The 27924-nt window shown below is 46.1% G+C and overlaps 1 protein-coding gene across 1 annotated transcript in view; it reads right to left on the reverse strand.

The window, feature by feature from the left end:
• The window catches only part of LOC144155791 (nose resistant to fluoxetine protein 6-like), a 130499-nt gene that overhangs the window by 33242 nt on the left and 69333 nt on the right, over positions 1–27924 (reverse strand). The window contains exons 6-11 of the mRNA XM_077687449.1: positions 24511–24690; positions 18999–19092; positions 14525–14611; positions 13563–13728; positions 9032–9114; positions 5604–5726 (exon numbers count right to left, since the gene is read on the reverse strand). Of these exons, the coding sequence (XP_077543575.1) occupies positions 5604–5726; positions 9032–9114; positions 13563–13728; positions 14525–14611; positions 18999–19092; positions 24511–24690 (733 nt within the window). The remainder of the gene's footprint in view (positions 1–5603; positions 5727–9031; positions 9115–13562; positions 13729–14524; positions 14612–18998; positions 19093–24510; positions 24691–27924) is intronic.

A 27924-nucleotide genomic window follows, 5' to 3' on the forward strand; every position in this document is an offset into this window, starting at 1 on the left:
CCTCCATTTTGCCTTTGCCAAGAACTTTCTCTCAAAGATCGGATTGGTGAAATCCCCTTTGGGTCCACCTTGTGGTGTTCGGGAGCTCGACAGGGAATAAAATCTTTATAAATATTTTTTTAGGACCCTGGAACACCATTGACAGTGTGACATAGTGTTTGAAAGCTCTTTTGCCAGTTTGTGACTGAGAGTCACTCTCCGTTGTTACTTTTGTTGTGCGTGTATGTGTGCGCGTGCGTGTGTTTGTGTACACGACCACAAGCGCTCACAAACAAGGGTGCAGGGCATTGGCCCCGCCATTCTCCAAATGGGCTGGTGCGACAGCCCTATACCGCTGGAATTCCTGCTTGTTAACTTTGTCCTTCATGCGGAAACGTTCGCGCCCAAAATTAACCAGCGCAATCGCTCACCAAACGACCGGTCACCGGGCAAGCCCCAAGGGCGCCCTGAGCGGGCGCTGCTCCGGCCGGGTTTTTTTCCTTCCTTACGGGGCTGCACGTACTCATCTGTTTCCGCGGAGAAAACTGGTCGCGGGTCATGAATGCGGCCGATAGCATCTCCGCGGGTGTTTGCGCGCCCGAGAAAACAGGCGCGAATCGCGGTTAGCCAGCGGCCGGGCCGACAACGATGTAGTCCGCCCGTAGTACATCGCGCAGCTGGTCGGCCAGATAAGTGTGATGTCACAATGGCGCCTCGCGGGAGCAATAGGGGCTGCGCGGGCGTCAGCGAAAACGGGCCGCGCATGCTTTCGAGCACGTATACCGAAACCCGCGCCCTTTCGTGGGAAGTTCACCGCCGAATACGCTCACCCGTTGCGCAGTGGCAGAATTCTGCGGCTGCCTGATCCCGTCTGTCGCCGCTCATAAGGGCAGGGTGGAGATGTCGTCGTTCGAACGGCGCCACTGCCAGCCAGGCGGCAGAGCGACGTAGTACTCCTGAATGCATCCCCATGAGAAAGCTTTCGCCATCCAGTTCCACTAGTGCTCGGCGCAGCTGAGCGTTTGGAGCACTGCATACTGTATACGTATGGGACGCAGTACCATGCTTCACTTGGAATAGCAAGATCATGATATGAAGAAACATCTGTGCTATAATGTGTTCTGCGGGGAAGAAAACGGGACTGGCCCATGACCTCATCTGCGGGCCTTCTTCCCTTGCCTCTGTTTAGAACGAGGGGCCTGTGACCAGACCGTGTTTTCGAAGGCGTACAATTTACGTACAGTCATGGACAATTCAAATACGATTCGCGGAGCGCACGACAGAAGCTACCGGTACCGTCACCTGGCAGCGGCCGTCGAAAACGCGCGCACATGCGCAGTTGAGATTGCGGGAACGAGGCTGCGTGTCCAACTGCGATATGTTGCCCTCTGCTCACTCGCATGATCGCATGCTTGCCTTGTCGCCATGCCGCAACAGCGCTGCAAGCACTGAAAGTACTACCACCGCTGCAGCTGAAGGTATTGGTCGCGTTGAGAGCAATGCGGCGCGGAACTGCCTGCAGCTGCGGCAAGTGCTTGCGTGGGAACCGCGAGCGCGCTCTCGTAAGACATACTGCTGAGCTCATCATGCGTTCTTGAAGAAAACCAGCGCACAAAAATGGAGACAAAAATAAATGCATGCCACCTAAATTTTGATGGCCCGGCAATGTTTTGCGTTCGTGATGCAGTGGCTTGGGAATTGAACAATGAGCTGGCCGCCAAGAATGCACCTTTGCTTACCGGAGTCATGGCTGAGTCATTTATCGGGTTCGGGGCTTGTAGCAAACGATAGATACATTAACAATATACATTATTGTTATACATTACATATACATTAGATACATATACATACATTACATGCATTACATACATTAACAATATACATTAACTGCAAGCATTGTGTGGGCTGGGAAAATTACTGGCAGAATTCTAATATCAACAAAAGTTAAGAAAGTTGGCAGATCCAACTATTCTAAGGCCAGTTGCCCTTGCACAACAATTTGGCGGCCGATTTTTTCTTGTTTTTTTTTTTGGCAGGCACCCCAGTGCTTGTAGAAATCTGCGAAGCGGGCAGCACTGAGCATGGTTTGGGCGTGACCCAGGTGCCCATCGTTTTTTGCATAAGTTACTGCACCCCATATGTAAAACTGTGTCGGCATTGTGACGCCGGCACACACGGGGAGCAGGCGCTCGTGTCATCCGAGCACACAGTGGCCGCAGATACTACCTCACGCCGCATCGCTAATAATTGTTTTCAGCGCTCTTGCGACATGGCGACAAGGCAAGCATGCGAGTGAGCAGAGGGCAACATATCGCAGTGGGACACACAGCCTCGTTCCCGCAATCTCAACTGCGCATGTGCGCGCGTTTTCGACGGCCGCTGCCAGGTGACGGCAAGGGCACCTTCGGTCGTGCGCTCCGCGGATCGTCACTTGTCCATGACTGTACAGTGCGGTCCACTGTTAAAGGGAAACGGGGAGCGCGTGTCCGGAGCGCTCCGCGAAGCGCCGACGCCGTGAAGTGGCGAGAATCGCAGACAACCGGCACATGCGCACTGACCACTACAGGCAGAAGGAGCCGCTCTGACGTCTGCTACGGCGCTCCGATCCGCCGATCAGCTGGCAATAGCTGGGGAATTTCGCACTAGAATTACCTGAGCGGCACGGCGAAGCGCCGTAACAGACGACAGAGCGGCTCCTTCTGCCTGTAGTGGTGAGTGCGCAGGTGTACGGCCGGACTGGAGGAGCGGCGAACGCGCACGCGCGCCGCTCCTCCAGCCCAGCCGTAGCATGTGCCGGTTTGCGATTCTCGCCACTTCTCGTCGTCGGCGCTGCGCGGAGCGCTCCGGACACGCGCTCGCCGTTTCCCTTTAACAGTGGACCGCACTGTACATGGACGATTTCCTTTTTTTTCCTTCTTCTAGAATGCATCACTTCGGCTTCACTGCGCGTTTGCGCCGTCGGCGCCGAGCGGCGTCTGTGGGTTTCTTTCTGTGTGTTCAGCGTTTCTTGCTGAAAAATTTAATGAACATTTCCTTACGGCTAAAACGATGATATTGATCCCACCAAATTGTCTCTTTCCAATAACACTATTTTTCTCGCACCATGCATGGAAGTCGAAATATATTCGTTTTTGCAATCCTTATCTCATAACACTTCAGCCGGTCACGACGACACTAAGGCTCAGCCTATTATATAGTTGTCGTAAATATTTTACGCTTGCCTTTGCTTCATATTTGTAATAACGCGCTTACTACTGCCACCTTTCCGAACGCAATAAAAATTGCCCGAGTAGAGGTGGTCCAATTGACAATATGAACATTTATGAACCAATTTCCGTCCTGCCAATTGTTTGGAAGGTAGTAGAATACTTTAAAAGAAAGGTCAACCATGTTTCTCGGTTTGGATGGTGCGATTGTGGACCAACAATTTGGTTTTCGTCAAAATCGTTTTTTTCTTTCAAAATGACATTGTAATATTACAGAAAGAATGCTCAATATTTTTGAAAATAAAGAATATACCGGCGCATTTTCCCTGGTTTAAGAAAGGCATTTAACCCCATTAGGCATGGCATACTGTTTGATAACCTTCTCTTCTATGGGATACGAGGTGTCGCCTTGAATGTTATCCGTAGTTACTTATCCGAACGCTTACAGCTTACGAGTCTCAATGGCTACCGATCGTCGGCAAAAAATATTTCATGGAGTGTCCCTCAAGGTTCCATAGTGGGCCCACTGTTATATATTTTACACAATAATAACCTAGTACAGATTCCATTCAGTCCCGTTATCCAACTTTATGCCGATGATACTTGTGTGTTTTTTTCTGGTCTGTCTTTGCGTGGTTTAGAAACATCTCTTAGCAACTCACTCAGTGAATTATCAAAGTGGTTGACTTTAAATATACTTAAATTGAACGTCAGAAAACAAAATATGTTGTTTTTAAACCTAGAAAAAAGCTTGGTGATTATGATCCTTCGGTAGAATTCGGGAATTCTTCCGTCGAACTTGTATCCGCTTTTAAATTTCTAGAAATTCTTTCTTAATTAAACCTTAGTTGATCTCTTCATATTAGCAAGGTCCCCGCAGTTGTGTCCGGGTCTGTTGGCTTGCTCTATAAGATTAGATGTCTGGTCCCAATTTGGCTCGTGCGCCAAATGTACTACGGGTTAGTGCAGTCTCATCGTCATTACTGCCTTTTAGTACGGTGAAGCACGACGCAACAAATTTAAACAGACGTCTAGTACTAAAAAAAAAAATTCCGGGCCATCTCCACTAACGTGAAACCTTGTGAGGGGCGAAGCATGCAGTGCATAAATGTATTCTTGGCGCCTTGGAGCTTTTGCCAACGGAGGTGAAACCTTTGGAGGGTAGAGGTATACAGCTTTGCTGTAAAAGTTTCTTGTCTTTGAAGCATGAAGCTCTCTAGCGCGAGGCGTAAACAAGTGTCCCGGTGTTTTTTTTATGTTTTTAGCCCGCGTTACGTTCTAACGCGAGGCGTAAATAAGGTTCGCGGTGTTTCAGTACCGTGACTACATGAGACGACGATTACAATGGCGACTATGACTACGACGACAGGAGACGCCAACAGCCCCAGCTCCTAAGGGGCTTCGCCCCTAAAAAACCTCTTCGCGGCACTAAACAACTACCTTATAGTGCGCACCATTGTGCCCGTAATTTCTGCTGTATGGTTTTCTTACAGTGCATCAGTTGTTCGACCTTAAGCTTAGCCTTTATATTCGTAGTGAAATATCAAAGAACCCAATATTTCAGAAACCTTATTTACCAGCGAATGTGCGTCAAGATCTTCGACCGAGTTGTTTTAGGACGCCAATAATCCGAACAAACTATGGCAAACAAAAATTAGCGCACCGAATTCCCACCTGTCTTAAAAAGCACCCAACTACACTGCAATTACTCTAACAAACTACGTCATGGCTGGCACTAAAGAAAAAAGTTAAAAATTACTTAGCATTGCTATGTGTAGTTTGTTATTTTATGGGTTGTCCCCCCTGTTGTGACTGCTGCTATAATGCTTTTGAAAACTGTATATTTTTGGTCTTTCCTGCATTGACTTCGTATAGCAAGTTCTCATTTTCTGTACCTTCTGTTTTGTTTCACACCATTGCTGTGCAACGTCGCATGTACGGGGGAGATGGCCGCCGCCAGGCAAGCAGAGTTAATCTGCATTTTGCCTCTCCACTCGAGACATCGTTTGTTTGAATGAAATGAAATGAAATGTTACCTGTGGTGCAATTGCAAATGGAGTGCTACAAAAGCGGCTGTCCGGCAGCCCCTTCGGTTGAACCGAGCTATCGCTCGACAAACTTAGTTCAACCGTGTGCACCCGCGGCAATGATAGCTCTTTTTACTTCGGTGTGTTGCCGAGGGAGCCGAACGTTCGCAGTTCGAAACGGTGAGGACCACTTTAGCACAACTTCTGGCTCGCGCTATAACAGTAGTTACTGCCATTCAAAACTATGCTTGACCATCCTTTGTTTACTTCCTATATTCTCTCTGCCTACAGGGAATTTATAACGTGCAGTTTTGTCTGTTCCCTAAGAGCACCAATGCATCTTTCCTCATTACTGCGCGATGTGTACACGGTAGCGAGAGGATGCACTCACGAGACGGTCTCAGTCATGGCCACCATGAAGGGAGTCATGTGGGTTCCGGCCACCTGGTAAGCGGACACCGAGCACCCCACCAGGGAGAGCAGGACGAACGCGCCGATGAGCCAGCGGCGCCGGCTGCAGTTAGGAAAGGAAGCACATACAGTATGCAGCACGATATTGATGACGACAGCAGATGAAAAAAGAGCGAGTTGATGCGGTCAGCACAGAAAACAACTGCAAGGTTCATGAACTGAGCATGCGGTTCCAAACTGATTCCCTGTTACTCATAGTTGGCCTTAATGCAACTTTTCTCTGAGCTTCGTTTGGCACGGAGCAGAGATGTCTGCTTTGATGACGTTATCCAGGATGCGTCTAATGTTTATTGTTATAAATTTCACAACGACGGAGGATATACGGAGAAGCCCCCCCCCCCTCCCCCCACACACACACACACAGACACACTTCTATTTTTTTTTATATTCGCCATTGGTTCCTGGGCAGCGTGTGATCATTTGATGAAGTTAGGAATTCCTACATCCTTAAGTTGTACTCTGAGGGAAAGCGCTCCGTCATTTGTTAAGTATAGCCGCAAGCGGGACATTTTCCGGGCTGTCGTAACGGCGTAAAATACTGTCAACTCTTCCGATGTCCGAGTTGGTGATTGTGACATCCGAGCCATCGAGTTTCTTTTACGGCTGTTTAAGGCGATACTCCGGGGCTGGCCCAAAATAAAGCGCCACAATATTTGCTGTATACAACCCAAATGCAACAACAAAGTAGTTCAGCTAAACGAGCCAAACACTCGAGTACCTTTGCCCGAAAAGGCTCATAGATAAAAATTGTAATTTTTGGTTCCTCCAAAGCAAGCGACAATTTATTAGGATATAAATAGAACTAAACGCATAATATCTCACTCAAGAGCGGCTGGCTTTACCTCCATCATCCTATTGCCTTTATTGCCGTTTGTCCACCTTCGATCGAGGACACGTCTTATTCTGCTGGCAAGGGCACTTGTGTCAATTTGGATGTGTTAACCCCATCGTTTTGTCCCTCGCACTTGTCGCTTCCGACATCAAATGAAAATTTTTCCACGAAGGTACGAAAAACCGGGTTGCAGATATGCTGCCGTGGAGTTCAGGTTAATCCCATATTATTCGGGCTCCCAGAGTTGTATACCTTTTTTTTGTAAGGGCATGGCTGGAAGGAAACTGGGGTCCTTGTAACCGAAATGCTGTTATGTTAAAGGCAAGTTCAAATAATAGCGGTAGCCGTTGAGATCCCGGGGTTGAGTTGTTAACAATGATTGAAGGCAGAGTTCATGTTACAGCTTCGCTTTATTTCATCCAGAATGCCTCTTTGAGAGTAACTTCGTTCGTGTACCTATGTAAGTGTTCAGAAACGTGGCTTACTCGAAAAGCTTGCATATAACGCAGCTTTGAATTAAAGGTATTTACTTCGCGGCGCCAGGATTCAATACTAGGGGCAGTTCGCAAATATTTTTTGAATATGAATTGGGGTCATCAAAAAGCATACCACAAGCGGGACGCCTGGCATATACATATGCTATCAGTGCTGCAAAACGTTGCTGTGCGTGCAACGCTATGAGGAAATGCCACTGCCATAAGTCACACGTCTTCGTGCATACTAAAATACAACATAGAACACAGCTAAAAGTCCGGGTTGAAACTTCCTCAAAATCCTGCAATGAAGCGTGTGTCTTCAACCTCGCGAGTAGATCCGTCACAATGATGTTGGCACGGGTTTAGCGACTTCAAGATAATCTAAGCGAAATGCTTTTTTTATACCTCTGTGTTAGTCTTTAACCACTTTGCTACAACCTGAACGATCGACTCGCAAAAGGGGGGAAGTGAAAATAAACTACAGTCATCTCATATATGGGCGGTGCTACACTTCACCATACATAGCTCTCATCCTATAGATCTCTCGTTTGGCTCTCTTCCTACCCGTTGTCTCACTTATCTTTGCTCAGAAACTATGACTCAAAAGTTAAGATCGAGCCCCGAGCCCTTTTACAGCGAAAAGTGGTAAAAACGAGTTCAAGACGAAACGTGGTGAAGACGAGAGGGGGGAGGTGTTCACTACCTCATGAGCCGATCACCAAGAGGAGGAGGAGGGACAACTTTACTGATGGCAAAAAATAGATCTTCGTCTTCCCAAGTGAGAGCAGCTCTCCCTCCAGAGGCCCTGTAGCTTTGGCTGTCGCCCGGGCCCTCTCGACCAGTCTGCGCTGATCTTCCATGGCCGAGCTGGACAGCACAGCTTCCCACTGTTCGGTCGTTTGATTGTCGTTCACGGGCACTGTCTTAATTTCGGTAAAGGCCCACGTGACGTGGTAAAGAGTAGCTTTTTCTGACCCGCATAGTGGGCACTGATTGGACGGGTAGACTGCGGGGTATATCGAGCGGAGGAGGCTGAGATCTGGGTACGTGTTTGTCTGCAGCAGGGGACATTCTACTGTCTCCTCTTTGGTTCAAAAGAACAGCCGCGCCAGACAGGAACCGCTAAAAAGGTCAGCGTTCCGGACTAAAGGCCATCTCCAAATTCTGCTGCCACGTGAGTTTATGGCGAAGAGGGCTCGAGCCGGTTGCAGCCTGTTGGGATAGTCGTTAAGTTCGTCCACCGATGGCCTCCTGGGCTTGCAGAGGCTCATTGAACGCGCTTAGGGGGCCTTAGCAGGGGCCGGTGCCCTTCGATGTCGGCCACTGGTTTGTGTTCTCATCGGGCACAGAGCTTTGATTGATTATGAGGTTTAACGCGCGGACCCTACTCAGCGATGAGGCGCGTCGTAGTGGAGGGCTCCAGATTGATTTTGATCACCTGAGGATCTTTCACGCGCTCCGAAATCTCAAATACACTGGCGTTTTCGCTTTTCGCCTCCATCAGAAAAGCGGCCGCCGCGGCCGGGAATCGAACCCGCGTCCTTGGTCTCAGCAGCACAACGCCTTATCCACTGAGCCACCACGGCGGGTGGGCACATAGCTTTGGCGTGGCCTGGGAATGTGCATGTACGGTGTGTGCAGTGGGTTTGGGGCATATCAGCATTTTTTACTATCGAGCATCAAGATGACAGTTGTTCGCTGCCCTTGAATTAGCAGAAAGGCTTGCATTATTATTATTTTTTCGGTCATAGTTCCACACCCTGGATTCTACTTTCTGGGCACTTTCTGCACGATGAAAAGCCGGGGGTAATTTTTAAAGTTGGCTTCCTAGAAATTATAATTAATTTTGAGGTCCTGAATGTTATTTGCCGATAGCAATTGTGAAGCCTAAAGGTGTAGTTAATTAATTTTCAATTAGCAAAAACCCTTTTACGCCTGTACACGTTCGAAATTTCCAGTTTCAACGCATTTTCTACGCGACGAGATTAAAAGAGAGAGATAACGATAGTTAAGATATTCAGATGAATAAGTTTTACTCACTTTTTCAACGAGAGCACGAGTGCCAAGGCCACGACGAAAAGCTGGAAGTCCGCAGATAAATACCAAAGGTGTGGCAACATTGACTGCGGGTAATGTAAACAATTCGTCAGTATAAGCAACGTACAAACGCACACATTCCATAAAAGTGCGTCGTGCCATGACCCCCCCCCCTCCTCCCCCCCAGCGCAGCGACAATTCATGTTAGAGGCAGCATCGCGTCGTACTCAACCCTGCTCACAGAACAATTCCTCGCGAAATACAGAGTACTCTCAACAACCACTGTGTCAGTCGCTCCAAGCTCAGAATGACTTGCGTTAGGGTTGGCATCCACGCCTCAAAATTACGAGCACAGTGATTAAATACCCCCCTAACGCGCGAATCTCACCGCACCTCTCACTTGATTGGCCGCGTTGACGATACTTCATACTGAGTATCCAGTACAGCTGAAAATCATATTGAGCACGACAGCACCTCCACAGAAGCAGCCTTTGGTATACGCATTCCGGGAAAGCTGCTGCTGTGGAGCCAGCTGCTTTCCATTTCGATATTTACTAGAACGCAGACTGGGCACCTCAGCATTTAACACACAAAAAATACACGCGGAAATTTTTCCAAACGAAAATTTGTCTACGTCCGTGCGCCGTAACTCATCATCGTCATCATCTTCTCAGTAACTCAGGAATAAGCTACTCCTTCGAGAAGCGCAGTGACGAGTGGGAGGACCCCCTCGCCATTACGGACAGGAGAGTGCCGTCCAACTCCCAATAAGGAGTAACACTTCACACCTGTTTGGATTCTATCCTCTCCTCCTGTACCTCATGTATTATTTGCGCTATTTGTATATGTAAAATATTCTTGGCACATATAACTTGTACTACTTTTCTATGTTCTCTCCTATTTCTTCGTAATAAAAAACAAATAACCGTTTTTTTTTCTGCAGTACTGCGGTTTATTTCATATAGTTAAAAGAAGGCAAGAATTGTTCAAATGCACAAAAAGCATACAGTTTAGCGTCGCTAAACTGAACTAAAGAAGAATGAAAGCAACTTGCAGATAGCTGCATCGTAATACGCTTATACCGTTGCCTTCTCTAATTCAAATGAAGGTATTTTACGCACCGCAGCGAAAGGCTACCAAATAATTTGACCGCCTATAGGGTGTTTGACGGCCGCACAAATCTCTCTTCACGGACGGTTCTGGTTTTTTGCCTCCATCAGGAAAACAAACGCCGCCGCCGCCGCCGCGGCTGCGATCGGACTTGCCGTCTTTATTGTGTTTGTTCTATTTCGCGCTGTAGCTATGTGCTTAGTATACATGTCCTATCAACTCGTCTAACCGAACGAGTTGCTAAGTTCTATATAGCGTGGGATATGCTGCTCTATAAACCCGCTACGCCGTACGGTGTCGATACTGCCAATACTCGGCTTTTGCAGATCTTTTGTCTTTTTGTGAAAAGGCGTGTGGGCCTATAGCGCTTCAGGAACAGTGCGTGTACGGCGGGGAGAAACATGTTTTCATGAAGCCGCGACATGCGGAACGGTGCGTAAAGCGCTATAACGCTGGCGTGATGTTTTATTGCAATCGTGACATCACTACGAAACTAGCCTTGAAGCGAGAAGGGCCAGGTACACAATAACGCAACACGTAGCGTTTCCATGTACAATAATGCCATTTGGAAATGTCATACAAATTACAAATCCATAGCTTAGCGAAATCAACCTACAAACAAATGAACTAAAAGCTCCTCGGGTCCAAAAGCATGAAGTATATACTAGTTTACAACGGTGAACATCTTTGCATTTATAATGCTTAAACAATCTTCGCCGAGCGCCCCAATGGGAATGTGAAATGAGAGCCTTGTACCTGCAGAAGAATGTGTGATTGGCGAAGGTAAGACATTTATCCGCTACGGTAAATGCACATCTTTCTAGGAAAAAATTGAAGAAAAACAACAAAAATGTAACCAAAGGAAACAAAAAGTCGTCCAACTCGATTGATAGCTTAATCTAACTGTCAAATGGCTAACGATAGCCAAATGTGGCAAGGACCGTCCATCGTAGGAAACTAAAACAAATGAAAAAAGAAAACGAAATGTGTGTGAATGTAAAATTTGCGACGGCGATTCGAATACGAATAGTAAAAACTGACGTATGATCTCATCGAATATTCTCGAATACCAATATATTTGCTTTAGTCTGTATAGAGCTTCTAAAAAATAGCTACAAAAAGCAAAATATAAGCCGTGAGGACTTGACGCAACAAAGTGTTTATGCTAGTGTTTCATAAAAAAATGCTACAAACTATTAGAACTGAAGGGTCGCAAGAGCGAAATAAAAACTTCTCATACACTGCCATGAAGAAATGTGGCTTCCTTAACAGGCAATGAAGAGAGGAAGAATATCTTTGGCGGGGTTCTCCAGTCATTGGGCATGCTGGGCATGCTGGTGGCTGGTATGACCAGTACCTCACTGCAAGCATTGACAACAAGTGATAACGCTTGTTTCCCTGTTCATGCCCCTACTTTGGCAGGGAACTTCGCTTCAGCTGATAAATTAACGCAAGTAACATCCGACCTCGGCTAACATACATCAGGGTTAGAATACAATTGTTTCACAAAACGCTAGCGTGGGTTAGGCTTTTTGCACAACATTGACGTCGTGTACAAAAGCCTACCTAAGTATAATAAGTTGTGCCGTGAAGCGCGAGATGTGTTGCCCAGCCAACTTTTACGGCTCTATTCGTAAATATCGAATATTCAAAAACTTCGAAAACTTCGGGTCGTAAGACTGCGCTTACGATCGAATCAAAATAGCAAGCCTGAAAATATTCCCAAATTATTCGAAGTTTTAAATATTCGGTCAGAAAAAAAAAAAACTGATATTGACGCCACGAAATTGCAGACGTCTACCTAAACCAGCGTTATGCGCGACTGACTGAAGCACAAAAATATAAAGATAAAAAGAAATGCCAATTAACTAACAAAATTACAAAGGTGTATGCAATCCAGTCCTCTCAAGCGGTTAACTAAAATACAAAAGACAAATTACCATTATAAAACTGGAAATGAACTTACGAAATCACAAGGTCTATCTAACACTTGTTCTCCGGCGATTATCTCAAAACAAGCAAAAACAAAATGAAGCTGTCAAGGTTCGCGTGTTCCTTCAACGGCGACAAATAACATAAGGCTAGCGAAACCAGAGAAGTGATGTACGAACACTTACGGTAATATTAATAAACCATTCTAAGAATTCCTGTAGCTTTTTTCTCCCTTCTTTCCTTTCTTTTTCTTCTTCCCTTCCCTCTCTCTCTCCTTCCCTTCCTCCCGCTCTCCTTTCTTCATTCCTTCTGCTCTTCTCTCCATCCCTCCTTCCCTTTTTCTTCTTTTTCTTCCTTTCCTAATTTTTCTTCCTTTTTTATTCCTTCCTTTTTTCCCTCTTTCCTTCCACACTCTACCAGGGGTGTGACGAGAAATAATTTCGGGGTGTTATGGACCACAGGTAAAAAAAATTAAAGGAAAGGGGTCCGGCACTGAAACAAAATATTCGTTTGCCTTCTTTAGTAATGCCTAAGGGTTAGTTGTTTCGTTGACTGTAATATCTGCAGAAAAATACGTGTATATACAGGACTCCGTCGAACCATAGTTTTCAACAAAGCAACACTCTTCTTAGTTTTGTGTTTACATTTTAATATATCGATGCAGTGTGTAAGTAGCATAGGCAAAAAAAGGCCGAAATAAGGGGAGTGCGAGGTACTGTGCTGGGAAAATTTCGGCGGGGTGTTCTGACACCGAAACAGCCTCCACCTGGCTGCTCCTCGGCCCTCTGCGTCCCTCCTCCCCCATTCCTTCCTTCCTATCCTTCCTTCCTTCCTTCCTTCCTTCCTTTCTTTATTTCTTTATATCTTTATTTCTCTCTTTTCTTCTCTCCCTCCCTACCTGCTTCCTTCCTTTCATTATTTCCGTTCTCCCTCCCTCCCTCCCTCCCTCCTTCCCTCCCTCCCTACCATCTAGCGCCAACGCGTTTTCTATCCGCAGTATCCGTTTTCAACCCGCAGATTCCAACACGTTTTCTATCCATTTTCTATCCGGAAGTTCCGTGTAGTTGAGAGAGCGCCACCTACTGCAGTGATGTAAAAATTAAGGCAGTAGTGGCTACATATGAGGTCGATGGTTGAATTAGCGAGCCAAAGAGGTGCCTCATGATAAAGGCAGAGTGTAAAAATGGTGGTTCTTGCGAGATTCACGTGCACATTAAAAAATACAGGCCGTGAAAGTTAATGCGTAGCTCTTCCCCACAGCCGTTCTCATAGCTAAGGATGTAATAGGCTACAGCCTGTCACATATTACGCTTCTCCGTGCTTCTGTTTCTTTTTTTTGTAGTTTGCAGCAAACTTTTTTTCTACATTGAAATGAAACCAAAACACGGTATTTTCCGGTTGTACGCCATGCAATCAACATGGTTGCCTTGAAACTACGTCCCGTTTCCTCCAACAAAGGCTATCCGCGTCGATAAACAGAATTCGCACTCACGAAGGGTATTTCCTTGCGGAAGTTCCGCACTTGAAGGAGCAAGTCCCACCAATGGTTGTCAACCTCGTAGTAAAACTTGTCAAAAAAGGTCTTTGCATCTGGTCCAGACGTTATTGTAGGGAGCATGTATATGCACATGATGACGAAGAACAGTGGTATCGTTCCCCTGGAAGAGGTTTCCTCCTGTCATCACGGACTCGCCGGGTGAATTCACGCGCTTCCAATTTGTGCGTAATGAGTCCACACATTTTGGTGACGACACGAGCGTCACGAACGTTTTGGTGTCTAAGAAGTGTTTTGTATGGCTCGCAGCACACCTTGAGCTCAATAAAGTTGCACCAAACCGCTGAACACGAGGCACACATTCCTGCTCCAACAGCAGCGAAAGCTTTGCTGCACGAACTTGACATATAAATCGCTCTCGCAAGGTCGAGTTTCTGCGTATTAAGAGTAACGTAAAACAACACGAGAAAGCCGTCTATGAAAAGTTAGATCAACAAATTTTAAGAGGAATTTATTTCTAGGCGCGCAGCAATGATTTGAGAAATTTATTGATAGCGTAACGCCCAGCAGCAGCATTAGTTCAGGATTCACACTAAACAACAAATTATTGGAAAGGCCCTGAGGTCGGACGAAACAATTAACGCCCCCAAGAGTGCCGCAATATAGCTTTTAGGTTCTTTTTGGCAAACATAAAGAACTAGGATCTCCAACCACGTCCAAAAAAAAAAAAAAAAACGAGAAACACTAATGAACTCACGCAAGAGCCAGAGTCCAGCCAAGAGCCATACAAAAGTATCTGAGTGAGTATATACTGCGGCTGATTTCAGCACCCGCGTCGCTCTTTCGTTTGCGTGCTAGCAGCCATAATAATTAAGCACGCGATTAAATACATCTCTTGATACATTTAACCAACTGTACACCAAAGTTTGAAGCGAGAACTTAGTGTGAATATTCCTTACCTGATATAACGGCGGAGAACTGCGACTCCAAATACAACCCATCCGTTTGCTTTATATTTCGTTACCGTGTAACACAGCAAGAAACCACTGTAAAAAAATCAACAAAATAAAAAGCGTGTACCAGCCGCATAGTCTACAGAAGTTGTCTTGTGTATACATTCCCTCTTCTGTGTGAACTACGCTCTTATGTATGCGTACTGTCTGTGCCCCATCCCAGAGGACCAAGTGCTGCTGGTTAACTGGTAATTGCAAACAAACAAACAAACAAACAAACAAACAAACAAACAAACAAACAAACAAACAAACAAACAAACAAACAAACAAACAAACAAACAAACAAACAAACAAACAAACAAACAAACAAACAAACAAACAAACAAACAAACAACAAAACAAACAAACAAACAAACAAACAAACAAACAAAGAAACAAACAACAAACAACCAACCAACCAACCAACCAACAAAACAAACAAATAAACAAACAAACAAATGCACGAACGAACGAATAAACGAACGAACGAACGAACGAACGAACGAACGAACGAACGAACGAACGAATGAACGAACGAACAAAACAATAAGCGCTGCATTTATAATAATGATATTGCACTACTATCACCAACCAGTAGGTCACCTTAAGCACAAAGGTCCAGAACACCCACTCACAGCCTTCAACGGTGAAAATTCTACGAATACACCGTGTGTTCGAGATTTCGGCGCAGGTTAAAGATCCCCAGGTGGTCAAAATTAATCCGGAGCCCTTCACTACGGCGTTCCTCATGACCTGTGTAGTTTCGGCGGGTTAAACCCCATATTCAATAAAAAAAATGAAAATTCCACGAATGTTAGTTTCAGTAAAGTTTCGGTATAGTCTCAGTAAAAATAGTTTCAGCAAAACTTCAGGCTCGGCCCGATGCGCACGCCCTGTTCCGGCTTTGCAAGCCCGCAACATGGTGTTTCTGGCACGCCCCCCTCGCACACCATGCCAACTATGCTCTGTGTTCTCACCGTCTCAGCGATCACGTGTGCTCTCTTTAGCAGGGGCACTGGCTGCCTGTCGCTCCTTTCGCTGTTCACGAGCATCAGCATTTCGCGCCGCAGATTCCCATTCCATCCTCTACCACTCCCTAAAATGACAACGTAGCCGTGTGAGGAGCTTCTGACGAGAGGGCCCATCTCGTCAGCAAGCACCACGGTATCCTAGACTCACCGCGAGAGCGCCCGGAGATAGCTCTTGGTCATTCACTCACTCCCCCACGACTACTCGGCGGCGCACTCGCTTCGCGCTCCATTTTACTACACGCATACAAGCGGGGACGGCACGCGTCTGGAAGCCGGGCGGCAGGCGCGTCGGGCACAGGACGCAGCGCCGCCTCAGCCAATGCCGCCGCCGGCTCTCGACTTGCACCATCCCTCTCGGCACAAGCTTCATCGTTCTTTGTTCTTCTGTCGCTCTGTCCACGGATCCATGGCTCAAACTGTTGTCGAAATGCCCATCTACTGCTCGCGCAAAAATAATTTCCGCACGCGGACACTTCGCAATAAGCCATGACACTGCGTAATGTATCAGAGCAGCTAGGCCACAGTTACTAAGTCTAATCGCGTTAAGCTCGACATTAGCTAAATTTTCACAATTTCATCGCGGTGGTTGATCAGCCTGGATCGTTGCGGATAAGCTGGCTGGCGAGCGGGTATTTTCAGAGTGTATGCGTGGACTGTGTGGTTTTACCTGCAATGCAGATTGGCGGGGCCGCCAACTTCTTTATTTTTATTTTTTTTTTTCGGGAAGAAATGAAATACTTTGTTGCAGGTGACATCTTTTGTTCAACCCTTACGCTTAGTTCCCGAAGCTATCTGTCCCTCTTGCCAGGTTCTTGCGTGCCACTTTGGCTTTTTGTCTTGGCCTTATATAGGCTTCACCGGCAGGTAAAATGCCCTTAGTGTGCATACGTCATGCGTATAGTCAGAAGCAAAAATACTATCCATGTGGCATCCGTAACATTACACGTACCAAAGCTGGAAACATGGTGGAAGTTTAGGCTTGGGGAGCAATATTCACTAAAAAAAACCAAATTGGCAAAAATTCAAACTAAAGCTAGGATAACATATCCCTTCGAGAATCCGAGAATCGGTTAAAAGATGCGAAAGGGATATACAGAGTGATATATATATATATATATATATATATATATATATATATATATATATATATATATATATATATATATAGAGAGAGAGAGAGAGAGAGAGAGAGAGAGAGATACGGGACGAGGGACTCGGTAAAGGTACATACACATACCTTGATATGTACCTTTACTGAGTCCCTCGTCCCGTATCTTTCTGTTCTGCTACATGCATTACGCGGCACTGGCTCCAGCAGTTCGGATATGCCAATTGCTAACCCCGACCTCCGACCACGGTCTACGTGGCGGCCGCTGGGAAAGAAGACGTTCTACGTCTCCGGCGGGGGTCGAGGGGCGGCGCTAGTTGACCGGCCTCAGAGCACTTGTAAATATAAACCCCCGCGGTAAAGTCGAGAGAGAAGCCGCTACGGGATAGCGTAATGGCGAACGCATCGCACCGGTTACGCAGAGATGTGGGTTCGAGTCCCGCTCCCGGAAAACACTGCGGATTTTTTCTCGACTTATATTTTCGCTTATTTATCAATGTATCAAAGAAACGTGACAAACACACGTCATTCGGCCCTATTAAATATTTCGGAAAAAAGCCGAATAGCACGGGCCAACGCCGCCTGTATAAACAGTGCCTAACGCGTGAGCGAAAAATGGCCAAACGGCCACTCTCCTGTTGCTCTCTCCTACCCTTCCCCGCTCCGTAGCCTTCCAGCGTGCTTTCGCGTCCACCAGCCAGCGCCGCTTCTCGGAAACTATGCAAAATAGTGGAAAGTTTGTTTAGCGTTCCGGAGGCGGCGCTCCTACGCCTTCTTGTTTTTCACCATGCCTGTCTGTCTTGGTCTGTCACTGATAAAACTTCCTTTGTCACGAAGCAGAATCCCTTGCGCTGCCGCAGGCTGATTCCGGCTTTGCGCGCTTATCTACTCGGATCACAGGCCCTGAAATTTTCTGAGTGGGGCATCCCACCTCTATCCCCTCCGCATTTAGGTATTGTTTTGACCCCGCTGTTCGCACTCCGCATCGGTACGCACTTCTAAAATTGAGGACTGTACTGTAGAAGCGCCCGGACAGCGTGGCGGGATCGCAGCTGCTTATCCTTTTGTTTCCTATAATTTTCTGAAGTTTACAAGTACATGATATTATTGGAAAGTAATCGTAGAAGTGAGCGCCTGAACAAAAAACGTGCACGCAATTTTTTCTTCTCTAAATACTCCAGAAAGAAAAATATCAGTAAAATAATGGCTGCCCCATCCGAAAATATCGTTTTTCTGTTAGCTATATGTCTACCCGACAATCAGTATGTTCTTTGACTATTTCAGTCCGCCTCCGTCTTTATCTTTGGAAAAATGCAGCAAGTATGAAGCGAGCGACACGTTGAACGAGATCCCCAGTGCGCCACAGAACTAGCGCCCCGTCACGGCTAAGATGTAAGTGAAACGGCCCTTGAAGCCCAACAGCCAAGCTGACAGACACACGTCGTAGAAGTGGCTGCAGCATTCGCGACTCGCGAGCAGTGACGTAAGGCGAGATGTCCACCGGCACGCGCCACATAGCGGATTAGTGCCTGAACTAAGCGTCTCTACCCTTCCCATTGAAAAGCGCGCGACGCGTCAGGCAATGTTAATACAGGCGGCGTTGCACTGGCAATGACGACTGCAACCTTGACATATATATATATATATATATATATATATATATATATATATATATATATATATATATATATATATATATATATATATATATATATATATATATAGTTTGAAAAGATAAAAACTCACACAGAGCGCGAAAAAAATAAGGTTAGTAGAGACAGACAAACGAGAAAGACGTAGAAAATAGAAAATAAGTTTACTGACGTTTCAGGACTCTGAAGAAAGGGAGTCCTCTCCCTGAAACGTCAGTAAACTTATTTTCTATTTTCTACGTCTTTCTCGTTTGTCTCTGTCTCTACTAACCTTATATATATATATATATATATATATATATATATATATATATATATATATATATATATATATATATATATATATATATAAATCTATAAATCTAGAGAAAGATAAACTCACAAAGTGCGCAGAAATAGTATAAGTAAAGAGTCGGATACACAGCAAGAACAATAACAAACAAGGTTTACTTACGTAGCGGCAACGGGACTTGCCTTCATCAGAGTAAAGTTACATGAATTTGGTGTATATATATATATATATATATATATATATATATATATATATATATATATATATATATATATATATATATATATATATATATATATAGAGAGAGAGAGAGAGAGAGAGAGAGAGAGAGAGAGAGATCACATAATATGCCACTCACCTAAGGAAGAAAAAGGTGTCGACGCTGAGGTAACCTGCCGTCACGATGACGTTCTCCCATCGGTCAAAATATTTAATGTTGTTGGCCCTGGAGGCTGCCGGAAGGATTAGAGAACATTTCTCAGAAAAGCACATTTCCGCAGCTTTTCTGTAGCAAAGCAAAAATTTTGTACACGACGTCATTGAATTCAACGACCGAGCTCTGTTACCACTGCGAAAAGGAGCATCGTAGAAATTTTTATTCTCGGCAAAGTTCCAATCTCTAGTGGTCATTCCGAAAGGCGCTTTGCGTGGTGGTGAAGTTGCGTCTTCCTGGTATCGTACGTTTCAGGCATGGGTGGAGTGAACTTTGGGTATCACCGCAAGAAAGTATAAATTAATTTTATTTTACTTTATTTGAACGCTATTTCCCGTTTCCAATGGCATCCAGCTGCATAAGCTGGTATAAAGCAGAGTTCATTAGTAGACACTCCAATGTTTGCACGAAAGCCTTTGAGTATTTTAGTTATATGTCGCTTAGAAGGAGGATAGAAGCACGACAGCATTGAGCAACTGCGTCTCTTGTCATTTAGTAAAATACGATTAGCACCATAGTACTAGACTTGGGTGCACGCTACCGGTCGCCGATAGTCTAAATTATTCCTTGCGGCGCGCCCGAAGCGCGAATGTGGTGTAGACGCGTAAAACTCCATGATCTTTCCACATATAGTCCGGAACTGCCCAATGCAGTTTTTATCCTTGGAGATATTTCAATCCGACATATAGTATAGCCTTTATAAATGAGCGTTGTGTTTAGGGTATGCTTAACTGCGCGCTTTTTTTGTAGTTGTTTTTTTATTCGGCAATCAATTTGTTAGATGATGCTTCTTTTGTTGCTTTGATTGGACTAAGGTGTTACACTCTTAGTCGCGTCCCGGATGGCGTCCTATTTATATGCGGTGGGCAGTCTCAATACCGTGATATAAAAGGCAAGGACAGACTTATTTTCCTATACAAAACCTCACGTGGTTGCAGCACGCTTATATGCTACGCCAACGGCCCATGTCACGGCTATAAACTGGTAGACAGCCTGACGCCAGGAAATAAATTAAAAAAAAAAAGGGGGGGGGGGGGCAATCGTGAAGCTCCGAGCGATATATGTGGTTTGCGGCGCATGCGCGTATTCCTCCTCACACAATGGCCCGCGAGCTTCCTTTGCGGTAGCCGACGACGCGCGCCCGACGACGCGGCGAAAGCCGAAAAACATTTTAAAAAATCTTGCGCGCACATGCGCAGTAGGAGTGGAAAAAAGTTCGCGCGCGGCGAGTTGTGGTCCGGTGATTTGTCTCTATCGAGCACGTGCGCAGAATGGAGGAATTTCAGCGCGGAGAAAGTTGGGGTCCCGCGCTTTGACTCTTGCTCTGGGTAGTTCATACTCAGTTCCGAGCGTTCACACTTTCTTGACCGCGTTCGCTTCCGCTGACATCAAATGTATGCTTCGAGGTCGGTGTAACAGTGGAAACAACTGCGAATGCGATGGGTTTATGGGAACGCAAGCCAAGCAGCGGCGCCATGTCAAGCCGGCTGGTGTGTCTATTGCGGGCATAGCCCGGTTTAGCGCGAACGGATAGGTAAGTTCCTGTATTTCTTGTTTTTTTTTCGAGGGGTGGAGGGGGGTGGGCGCAGACTGTAAGAATTAGTGTTTGCAGGCAACTAGTAAGGGCCACGAAATTATGGCTTTTTCGTCGTCGTAAGAAGCCTGCGCCAAAACCGTTCTCCGATACCCGGGGTCGTACGATAAATTTGACGTGCTTTATAGAGAGGATTCGGTTTCCCAGTGCGGCGGCCGTTTTTGGATCCAGGCGAAAAATGATGGCGCTTGCACATGTGAGATACAGGTGCTCCAAAAATAATACGTAGCACGGGAGCGGTGGCCGGAGCGGTCAAAACTGCATGCCAGCGCGATCTACGCGTGGATGTGCCGCAGATAGCGAGAGTGAGTGGACACATTCGGCTGGCCCCTCTCGATGTTCTTACGCTCGCCTTATCGCCGGCTCAAGCGAAGCCATGCTGCTGCCACCCCTGCTCGCCAGGGGCGCTTTCAGAGCTTCATGACGGCCTGTTTACGCAGAGCCAGCGAAGAAAGCTTCGTCTTCATCCGGGTCCGCTTTCTGCTTCTTCATGAATGCCAGCGATTTCACTATCGGTCCCTGCCGTGCTTCGTGACCCGCTTGATTTTGATTCATGTGGCTAGAATAATGCTTGGCTCAAGGTAACACATAAAAATGAACAAAAAACAATAATTTCATGCGCGTACTGGCTGCATTGCGTTAACGATACAAATGGGCGCTCAAATAAAATGGGAAGTGATACCATTGAAGTCCCGTTACTTGAACACAAATAATTATTTTCGCGGGAGACACAAACCTTCACAAATTCACTTAAAAATGAAGGGTGCTCCGGTTTGAGAAGGATGTGATTGGGCATATTTCGCGACAATGCTCGGAGAAATGAATCAAGGGTGGTTACTATTAAAGAAAATTATGAAGCAGCCCTTTTTATTGTCAAGATATGTGCTTAGCAGTGAAAAAGTTGCTAATTTTTAGGCGTTAGGTGGAGCCAACCGGTATTCTAGCCACATGATTCGAAATCAAGCGGATCGCGAAGTACAGCAGGCACCCATAGCGAAATCGGTGGCATTCATGACGAAGCAGAAAGCGGGCCCCGTTGAAGACGAAGCTTTTTTCGCTGGCTATGTGTAAACAGGCCTTCATGAAGCTCTGGAAGCGCCCCTGGCGAGCAGGAGCGGCAGCAGCGCGGATTCACTTGAGCAGGCGATAAGGCATGCGCAAGAACATCGAGAAGGGCCAGCCGGATGTGCCCATCCACTCTCGCTATCTGCGCCGCATCTACACATAGAACGCGCTGGCATGCAGTTTTAAATGCAGAGCATTTCTTTAACTCACGATGTCACCCGTTCTTGGCGTCCGTAGTAGTCCGCATCGCTCGCAGGTGCGCCCTCTCGGCGCGATCGTGGCGTGATAAAGGCGGGTGTCGGCGAGGCTGGAACGCACTCATCGCCGCGCTCTCTCGTCAGCAGTTGCCACAAGTTCAACAACATTAACGTAACGCAAACTACTTAACGTCGTGCGCCCCCGGAAATGCTCTGCATTTGATCGTGCCCCTCGCGAGGGGGATGTTTCTGCATCGCTTCCCCGTGGACATCGTTTGCAAACCTTTAGATTCGGTCAGTTTCAAAACTTCGCCGTTGGAGGCGGCCCTAACTTTAGCCGTTCCGCGAGCTCTGGGCGTACCCCTGTAAACACGCACATTTCACCATGTGCTTTGGCACAAATAAAAAAAACAAAAAAAAACAGGCCTTTGTGCGTGTGTCATCCCCCTAAATTTTTTACCGCTCCCGCCACCGCTGCCGTGCTCCGTATTATTTTTGGAGCACCTGTACTTCCGCTGCCGTAATGAGCACTGTGGTGTCATAAAGAAATTGCATTTTTTAACGTGTTTCATTGTCCAGGTCAAGGCCCATACAACCCACTTTGAATTTTATTTTTCCATATTCCATGCCCACTGCTTGTCATTTTCGGTAGGCGTAGCAAAAAGTTAGGTAAAGTTTTTTGGTAACTAGGTTTTCGCGTTGTCGTTTTGGCTAGTGACTTTTCTGGCACGTTGAGTAGTCTGAATTCTGTGGCGATTGGTAAACTTCATTACGGTGCTTTTAAGTGGTAAAGTTTTCACGTGAAGCAACATTCATGAGTAACACCAGCCGCCATCTTGTTGTGTTCGCCACGGCTGTCGTCTGTCTGGAGTGTCAACTCGCGGTTTGCAGAAATACGATTGGATTGGTAGCGCAAACGCGGCGCGTCGCCAGCGTGGAGGTCGTTCGAAGCGGTGGCTTCTAATGTTGTTACAGATGCGCTGGCTGTTGCTCGGTGCGTGCAGTTTGGCTATGCTTTAGCAAAAGATATTGCTAGCAATTTTGTTTGATCTTTCATAAACTGTTTTGCGCCATACTATTGCCCGCCGGGTGGGATCCGAACCCACGACCTCCAGAATACAGAATACCGGTATATGTATATGTATATATATATATATATATATATATATATATATATATATATATATATATATATATACAGGGTGTCCCAGCTATCATGCACCAAGATTTTAAAAAAGAGTAAAGGCGTAACTCGAAGGAAACCAGGTGCATATTGTTTGCAGTACTGTGAATAAGCGGACAGTATTTTTTCTTTAATGAGACTTAATTAACTAATTGTAATTAATTATCTAACTCGAGAAATACCGTCCTAATCACTAAAGTGTCAATGAGGCACTTGTAGGTAACCACGAGGGGCATCTAACTGCGGCAGTTTCAGCGATGAACTAATTACGTACACATTTATTCTGACTGATAAAGGAAACCAGCGAAATATGAAAAATACCACGGGACGGCGCCTCCGCGCGCACCGTAAAGCAACGCCCTCAAACAGGCTGCCTCTGAGTTAGCCAGAATGAAATAGACAAAAGAAAGAAAGAAGAAATCGCGACCGAGTTTGTTCCTTATCTGCACACGCGTCCCGCGAATCTTGCTGCTGCTGCTGCTCCTTCCATGCATGCTGTTATCAAGGTGATGCGCTGTCTCTTCGGGCGGGTAACACGCGAAGCAGTTGCTTTCAATCAGCTTTGTTTGGGGACGCTGCTTTAAATGCGCGCGTAAGCGTCGTCACGTGGTATTTTTCATATTTCGCGGGCTTCCTTTATCAGTCAGAATAAATGAGTACGCAATTGGTTCGTCGCTGAAAATACCGCAGTTAGATGCCCCTCGTGGTTACAAGTGCCTCATTGACACTTTAGTGATTAGGACAGTATTTCTCGAGTTAGATAATTAATTACAATTAATAATTAAGTCTCATTAACGAAAAAATTACTCTCCGCTGCTTCACAGTACTGCAAACAATATGCAGTATAGGTTTTCTTCGAGTTACGCAATTTCTGTTTTTTTAAATCTTGGTGCATGATAGCTGGGACACCCTGTATATATATATATATATATATATATATATATATATATATATATATATATATATATATATATATATATATATATATATATATATATATATATATATATATATATATATATATATATATATCCCCCCAAACCGTTACAACACCGTGTTTTCCTCGTTGACGCCAATAAAAATGACTCTCTGGTGGCAAGGTTTCTGTTTGCGCCCCTAAGTGAAAGCTAAGTCAATACACCTGCTCAACAGGAGCCTCCGATCCGTGTTTTCCTCCATTGTTTCCCACACGACGCACTTTGTTCGGTATTTTTTCAACACAGAATGAAGGGCTGGATGAAACGGATGATCTATCCCCATGCAAGATAAATACAGCCATGTACATGTGCTCCAAGAATTTACTCAGGAAGAAGCCCTCATTTCGATGATTTTTTTTTTGTGTGTGAAAAACTAGTATTAAAATGATATAAAGTAAAGAAGAAGTTCGAAAAAACTCACACAGCGTGTCCGAAATGGTCCCATAGGCATGTCCCAGGACGATCCAAGCCAGGCTAAAGAACCGAATGCCGTTCAGGAAACGGAGGCGGTACCCTTCCGAAGTCTTATCGTCGTTCACGCTCAGTAGGAAGGTGACGTTGGCAGGCACAGAAAATGCGAGGAGGCACTGGGTGAATACGCCTGTAAGATAACAGATGTTACTTTGTAGCCGCTATTGAAATTTATACTCCCATAATTTGACTCTTGCGAGAGCGTGAAATCCCGTCTACTTATCAGAAAAGTCTAATCGGCGAATGGCGGCAAAACGAATCAACTCAGATACTTCTTATTGCTGGAAATATCATCTTATATTTGAAGCGTGGAGCCCTCAGCATGCAACAAACAGCGCAGCCGTGTTTAGACACGCACGAAAGGATCCTCAGTTAGCCAATCACCAGCTAAAATCAAATGACTTTACAATGCCAAGCGGTAGCATCATCAGCTAGGTCCTTTAGGTAATCGGGGTAATTATTCTAACGCTGCTGCGTGCATTCTCGACTCTGTCACTCCCGGTCATGTGTTCAGCCCGCCATCGAAGCAACTTGCCGGAGGTCTTTGTCGCATGTCCCCATATCTTCATAAAGCAATCCTTTGATAGAGGGGTACACTGTTAAAGGATACGAGTCAAAGCGTGCTGTGGTGTACTTTAACACTGTGTGTGTTTTCCAACTCGCACTAAACGAAGAATTCCGGGTCAAGTATTGCGTAACAAACTCTGCGGGATTGGTCTGCATGGCAACTGTCAGTTTGGGCATTCGATTCGCACGGACGAAGCAAAACATCCGGGGTTGTAAGTTGCATGAGGCTAACGAGGTACTGCGTGCCCCTTCATCCCGAGTTCTAAGAGCGGCGCTGTCTACCACCCCTCAGGGGTACGTTACATTTATTCCCTCACAGACCCCAGAAAGTAGAGAGGAGCCCATTCGGTCCGGTGACCGAATTCGGGGCGCATCGCACGGTAACATGAAGGTGGCTGTTCCAACACGGGGGCGTGTTTTTTTTTTTTTTTTTCCAGTTTCGAACATCTGGAAAACTGTTTCTCTTTCGAAAACGAAGTCCAACTGCTCCCTTTATGCTAAATTTATAGTTCTAGACCTGAGATACCGTCTTCCTGCAGTGAAACGAAAATAGGATTATGATTTATATATAAGAAAAGCAAGGAAGCCATAGCGGAAGGATATCATCAGTTCCTTGTGTTGGATTACGTTTATTTTTTTAATGGAAATGATAATAGGATGAAAAACGTGCTCCACTGGTAAGTACTGAACCCTCGACCTTCCGAATATGATTCGGATGCCATACCAACTAGGCTACCGGGTAGGCCGTACTCTCCTCCAACTTCCTGCTTCCCTTATACCAGCTCCCGGCGCGCCGGCAGCTGATCGCGGAGGTCACGATTACGAATGCTTAGCATTTTACGCTTGGGGGTGGCAGCCAGCCCGACAACTCAGGTGAAGGGAACCTTCATTTAGACACCCGGGCTGCTACTTGAGCGTGTACGACGTGTCGGGAACAAGTTAAGAACGGCAATAAAGAGTTTTAGCAGTCCGTCTGTTCCGTCATGTACGTGGTTACCGTGTTGACCGGGATCCGTCTGGGCGCTTGCGCATTCGTCGCGGTAGGGGGATTAGTTCCGCGGGCCGGCCCTCGCCTTGCCCGTGCATTCGACACGGTGGGGTGCTCCTCGTCGCCCTTCTGCGCGCGCAGGCGCAGTAGGGTCCCGGTCAACAGGGTAACTACATAGACGACGAACAGACGGAATGCTAAAACTCTCTAATAGCTCACGTACGGTATCCCTCCGCCTAAGCGACTGACGTGGATGTCAAAGGGCGTGCGCGTTTTGAAAGGAGATTGCTGTGAATACGTAATATCGTGTGCCTTTCCTCACGTAGTTTCTTTGTCGTCGCTGCAGGAGTTCACGGAAACGGCTTGTGCTATGCTCAAAATATTCCTAGCAACACACTACTTGCGCCGCGCGGCCGCAGTAACATCCGGCTGCGGCATACCCACCGCGGTGGCCCAATGGCTAAAAGGCGTTGTGCTGCTGAGCAGGAGGACGCGGGTTCGATTCCCGGCCACGGCGGCCGCTTTTCTGATGGAGGCGAAAAGCAAAAACGCCCGTGTGTGAGGAATTTCGGCGCACGTTAATGATCCCCAGGTGGTCAAAATTAATCCGGAGCCCTCCGCTACGGCGCGCCTCATCGCCTGCGTTGCGTCGGTGCGTTAAACCCTACAATCAATCAATCAATCAATCAATCAATCAATCAATCAATCAATCAATCAATCAATCAATCAATCAATCAATCAATCAATCAATCAATCAATCAATCAATCAATCAATCAACATCCGGCTGCGGCGATGAGGCACAGCGACAATTATCGTTGCCGTACCCGAGTATAGCGGATAACCCTCGTATTCTCCCATGAATGACAGAATCGACGCCCTCGCTGTGCGTGTAACGAATCAGAAGTGGGAATTAGAGAAGTTATTTGAATGGCCACAGAAAGGAAAGCCAGCAGTCAAAAACGCCAAGGAGGGCCAAGGGCAGTATAGGTCGTCATTTTTTTGTGTGTGAATAGGAATTTTGAAATGAAGGAAATAAAGTGGGGAAAGCTGTGCTCTCCGTGTGGGACCCGAACCCATGACATTCAGATTATGCGTCCAATGCCGTATACCAATTCGGCTACCGGGGAGGCGGTATTCTTGATTAGAAAGTTTTAGCATAGCGTTACCGTGTTTACGTTACCGTTTACAGTGTTTGCGGGAGCCGACTGCGCATGCGCTAGAGTTACCGTGAACGGTAACTTACCGGCACAGGCTTTACCGGCTTTACCGTCGCCAGCGAGCTTCCTGAGCAGACGAAGTGTACCGTCACGTATTGATTACATCAAATGCAGTGCACTCGGTGCTTTACGCTTGGTACAGCCGATAAAAGTAATCTTACTTGATGCTGTTTATTACGTGTTTCTTGTTAAATATCGCCCAGGAAAGCGACAAACGACCATTTTTCCCAGATGCGCGAGCAAAAATGGCCGTCCCTACTCGTGCTAAGCCTTGCCTGCCTCAAATAGTTTCGATAAGTTTCTGAGCTCGCAAAGTGCTTTTAGGCCTCCAAAATTGTGCTGGGCAAGGTAGCGTAGGTTATTGAGTAATTACGACATATTTTACTAATTTCTTGCCTAAATATTCAGCGCGGGGGAATCCTATCTTCCCTTTATTCTAACTTTACTCAGCAGATGGCGCCACCAACGCGTTTTCTTTTTAAAGCTCTACAGGTGATGGCTACATTATTCTAAAAAAAAAACTACACTTAATGTGAATGCTTCACCCGAAAAGGGAAATATTCAAGTCACTTTAAACGAACGCAAATAGAT

This window comes from Haemaphysalis longicornis, unplaced genomic scaffold (genome assembly GCF_048455015.1).
Source record: "Haemaphysalis longicornis isolate Haplotype H1 unplaced genomic scaffold, Haemaphysalis longicornis Haplotype H1 scaffold_1, whole genome shotgun sequence".
In the NCBI taxonomy this organism is placed as follows: Eukaryota; Metazoa; Arthropoda; class Arachnida; order Ixodida; family Ixodidae; genus Haemaphysalis; species Haemaphysalis longicornis.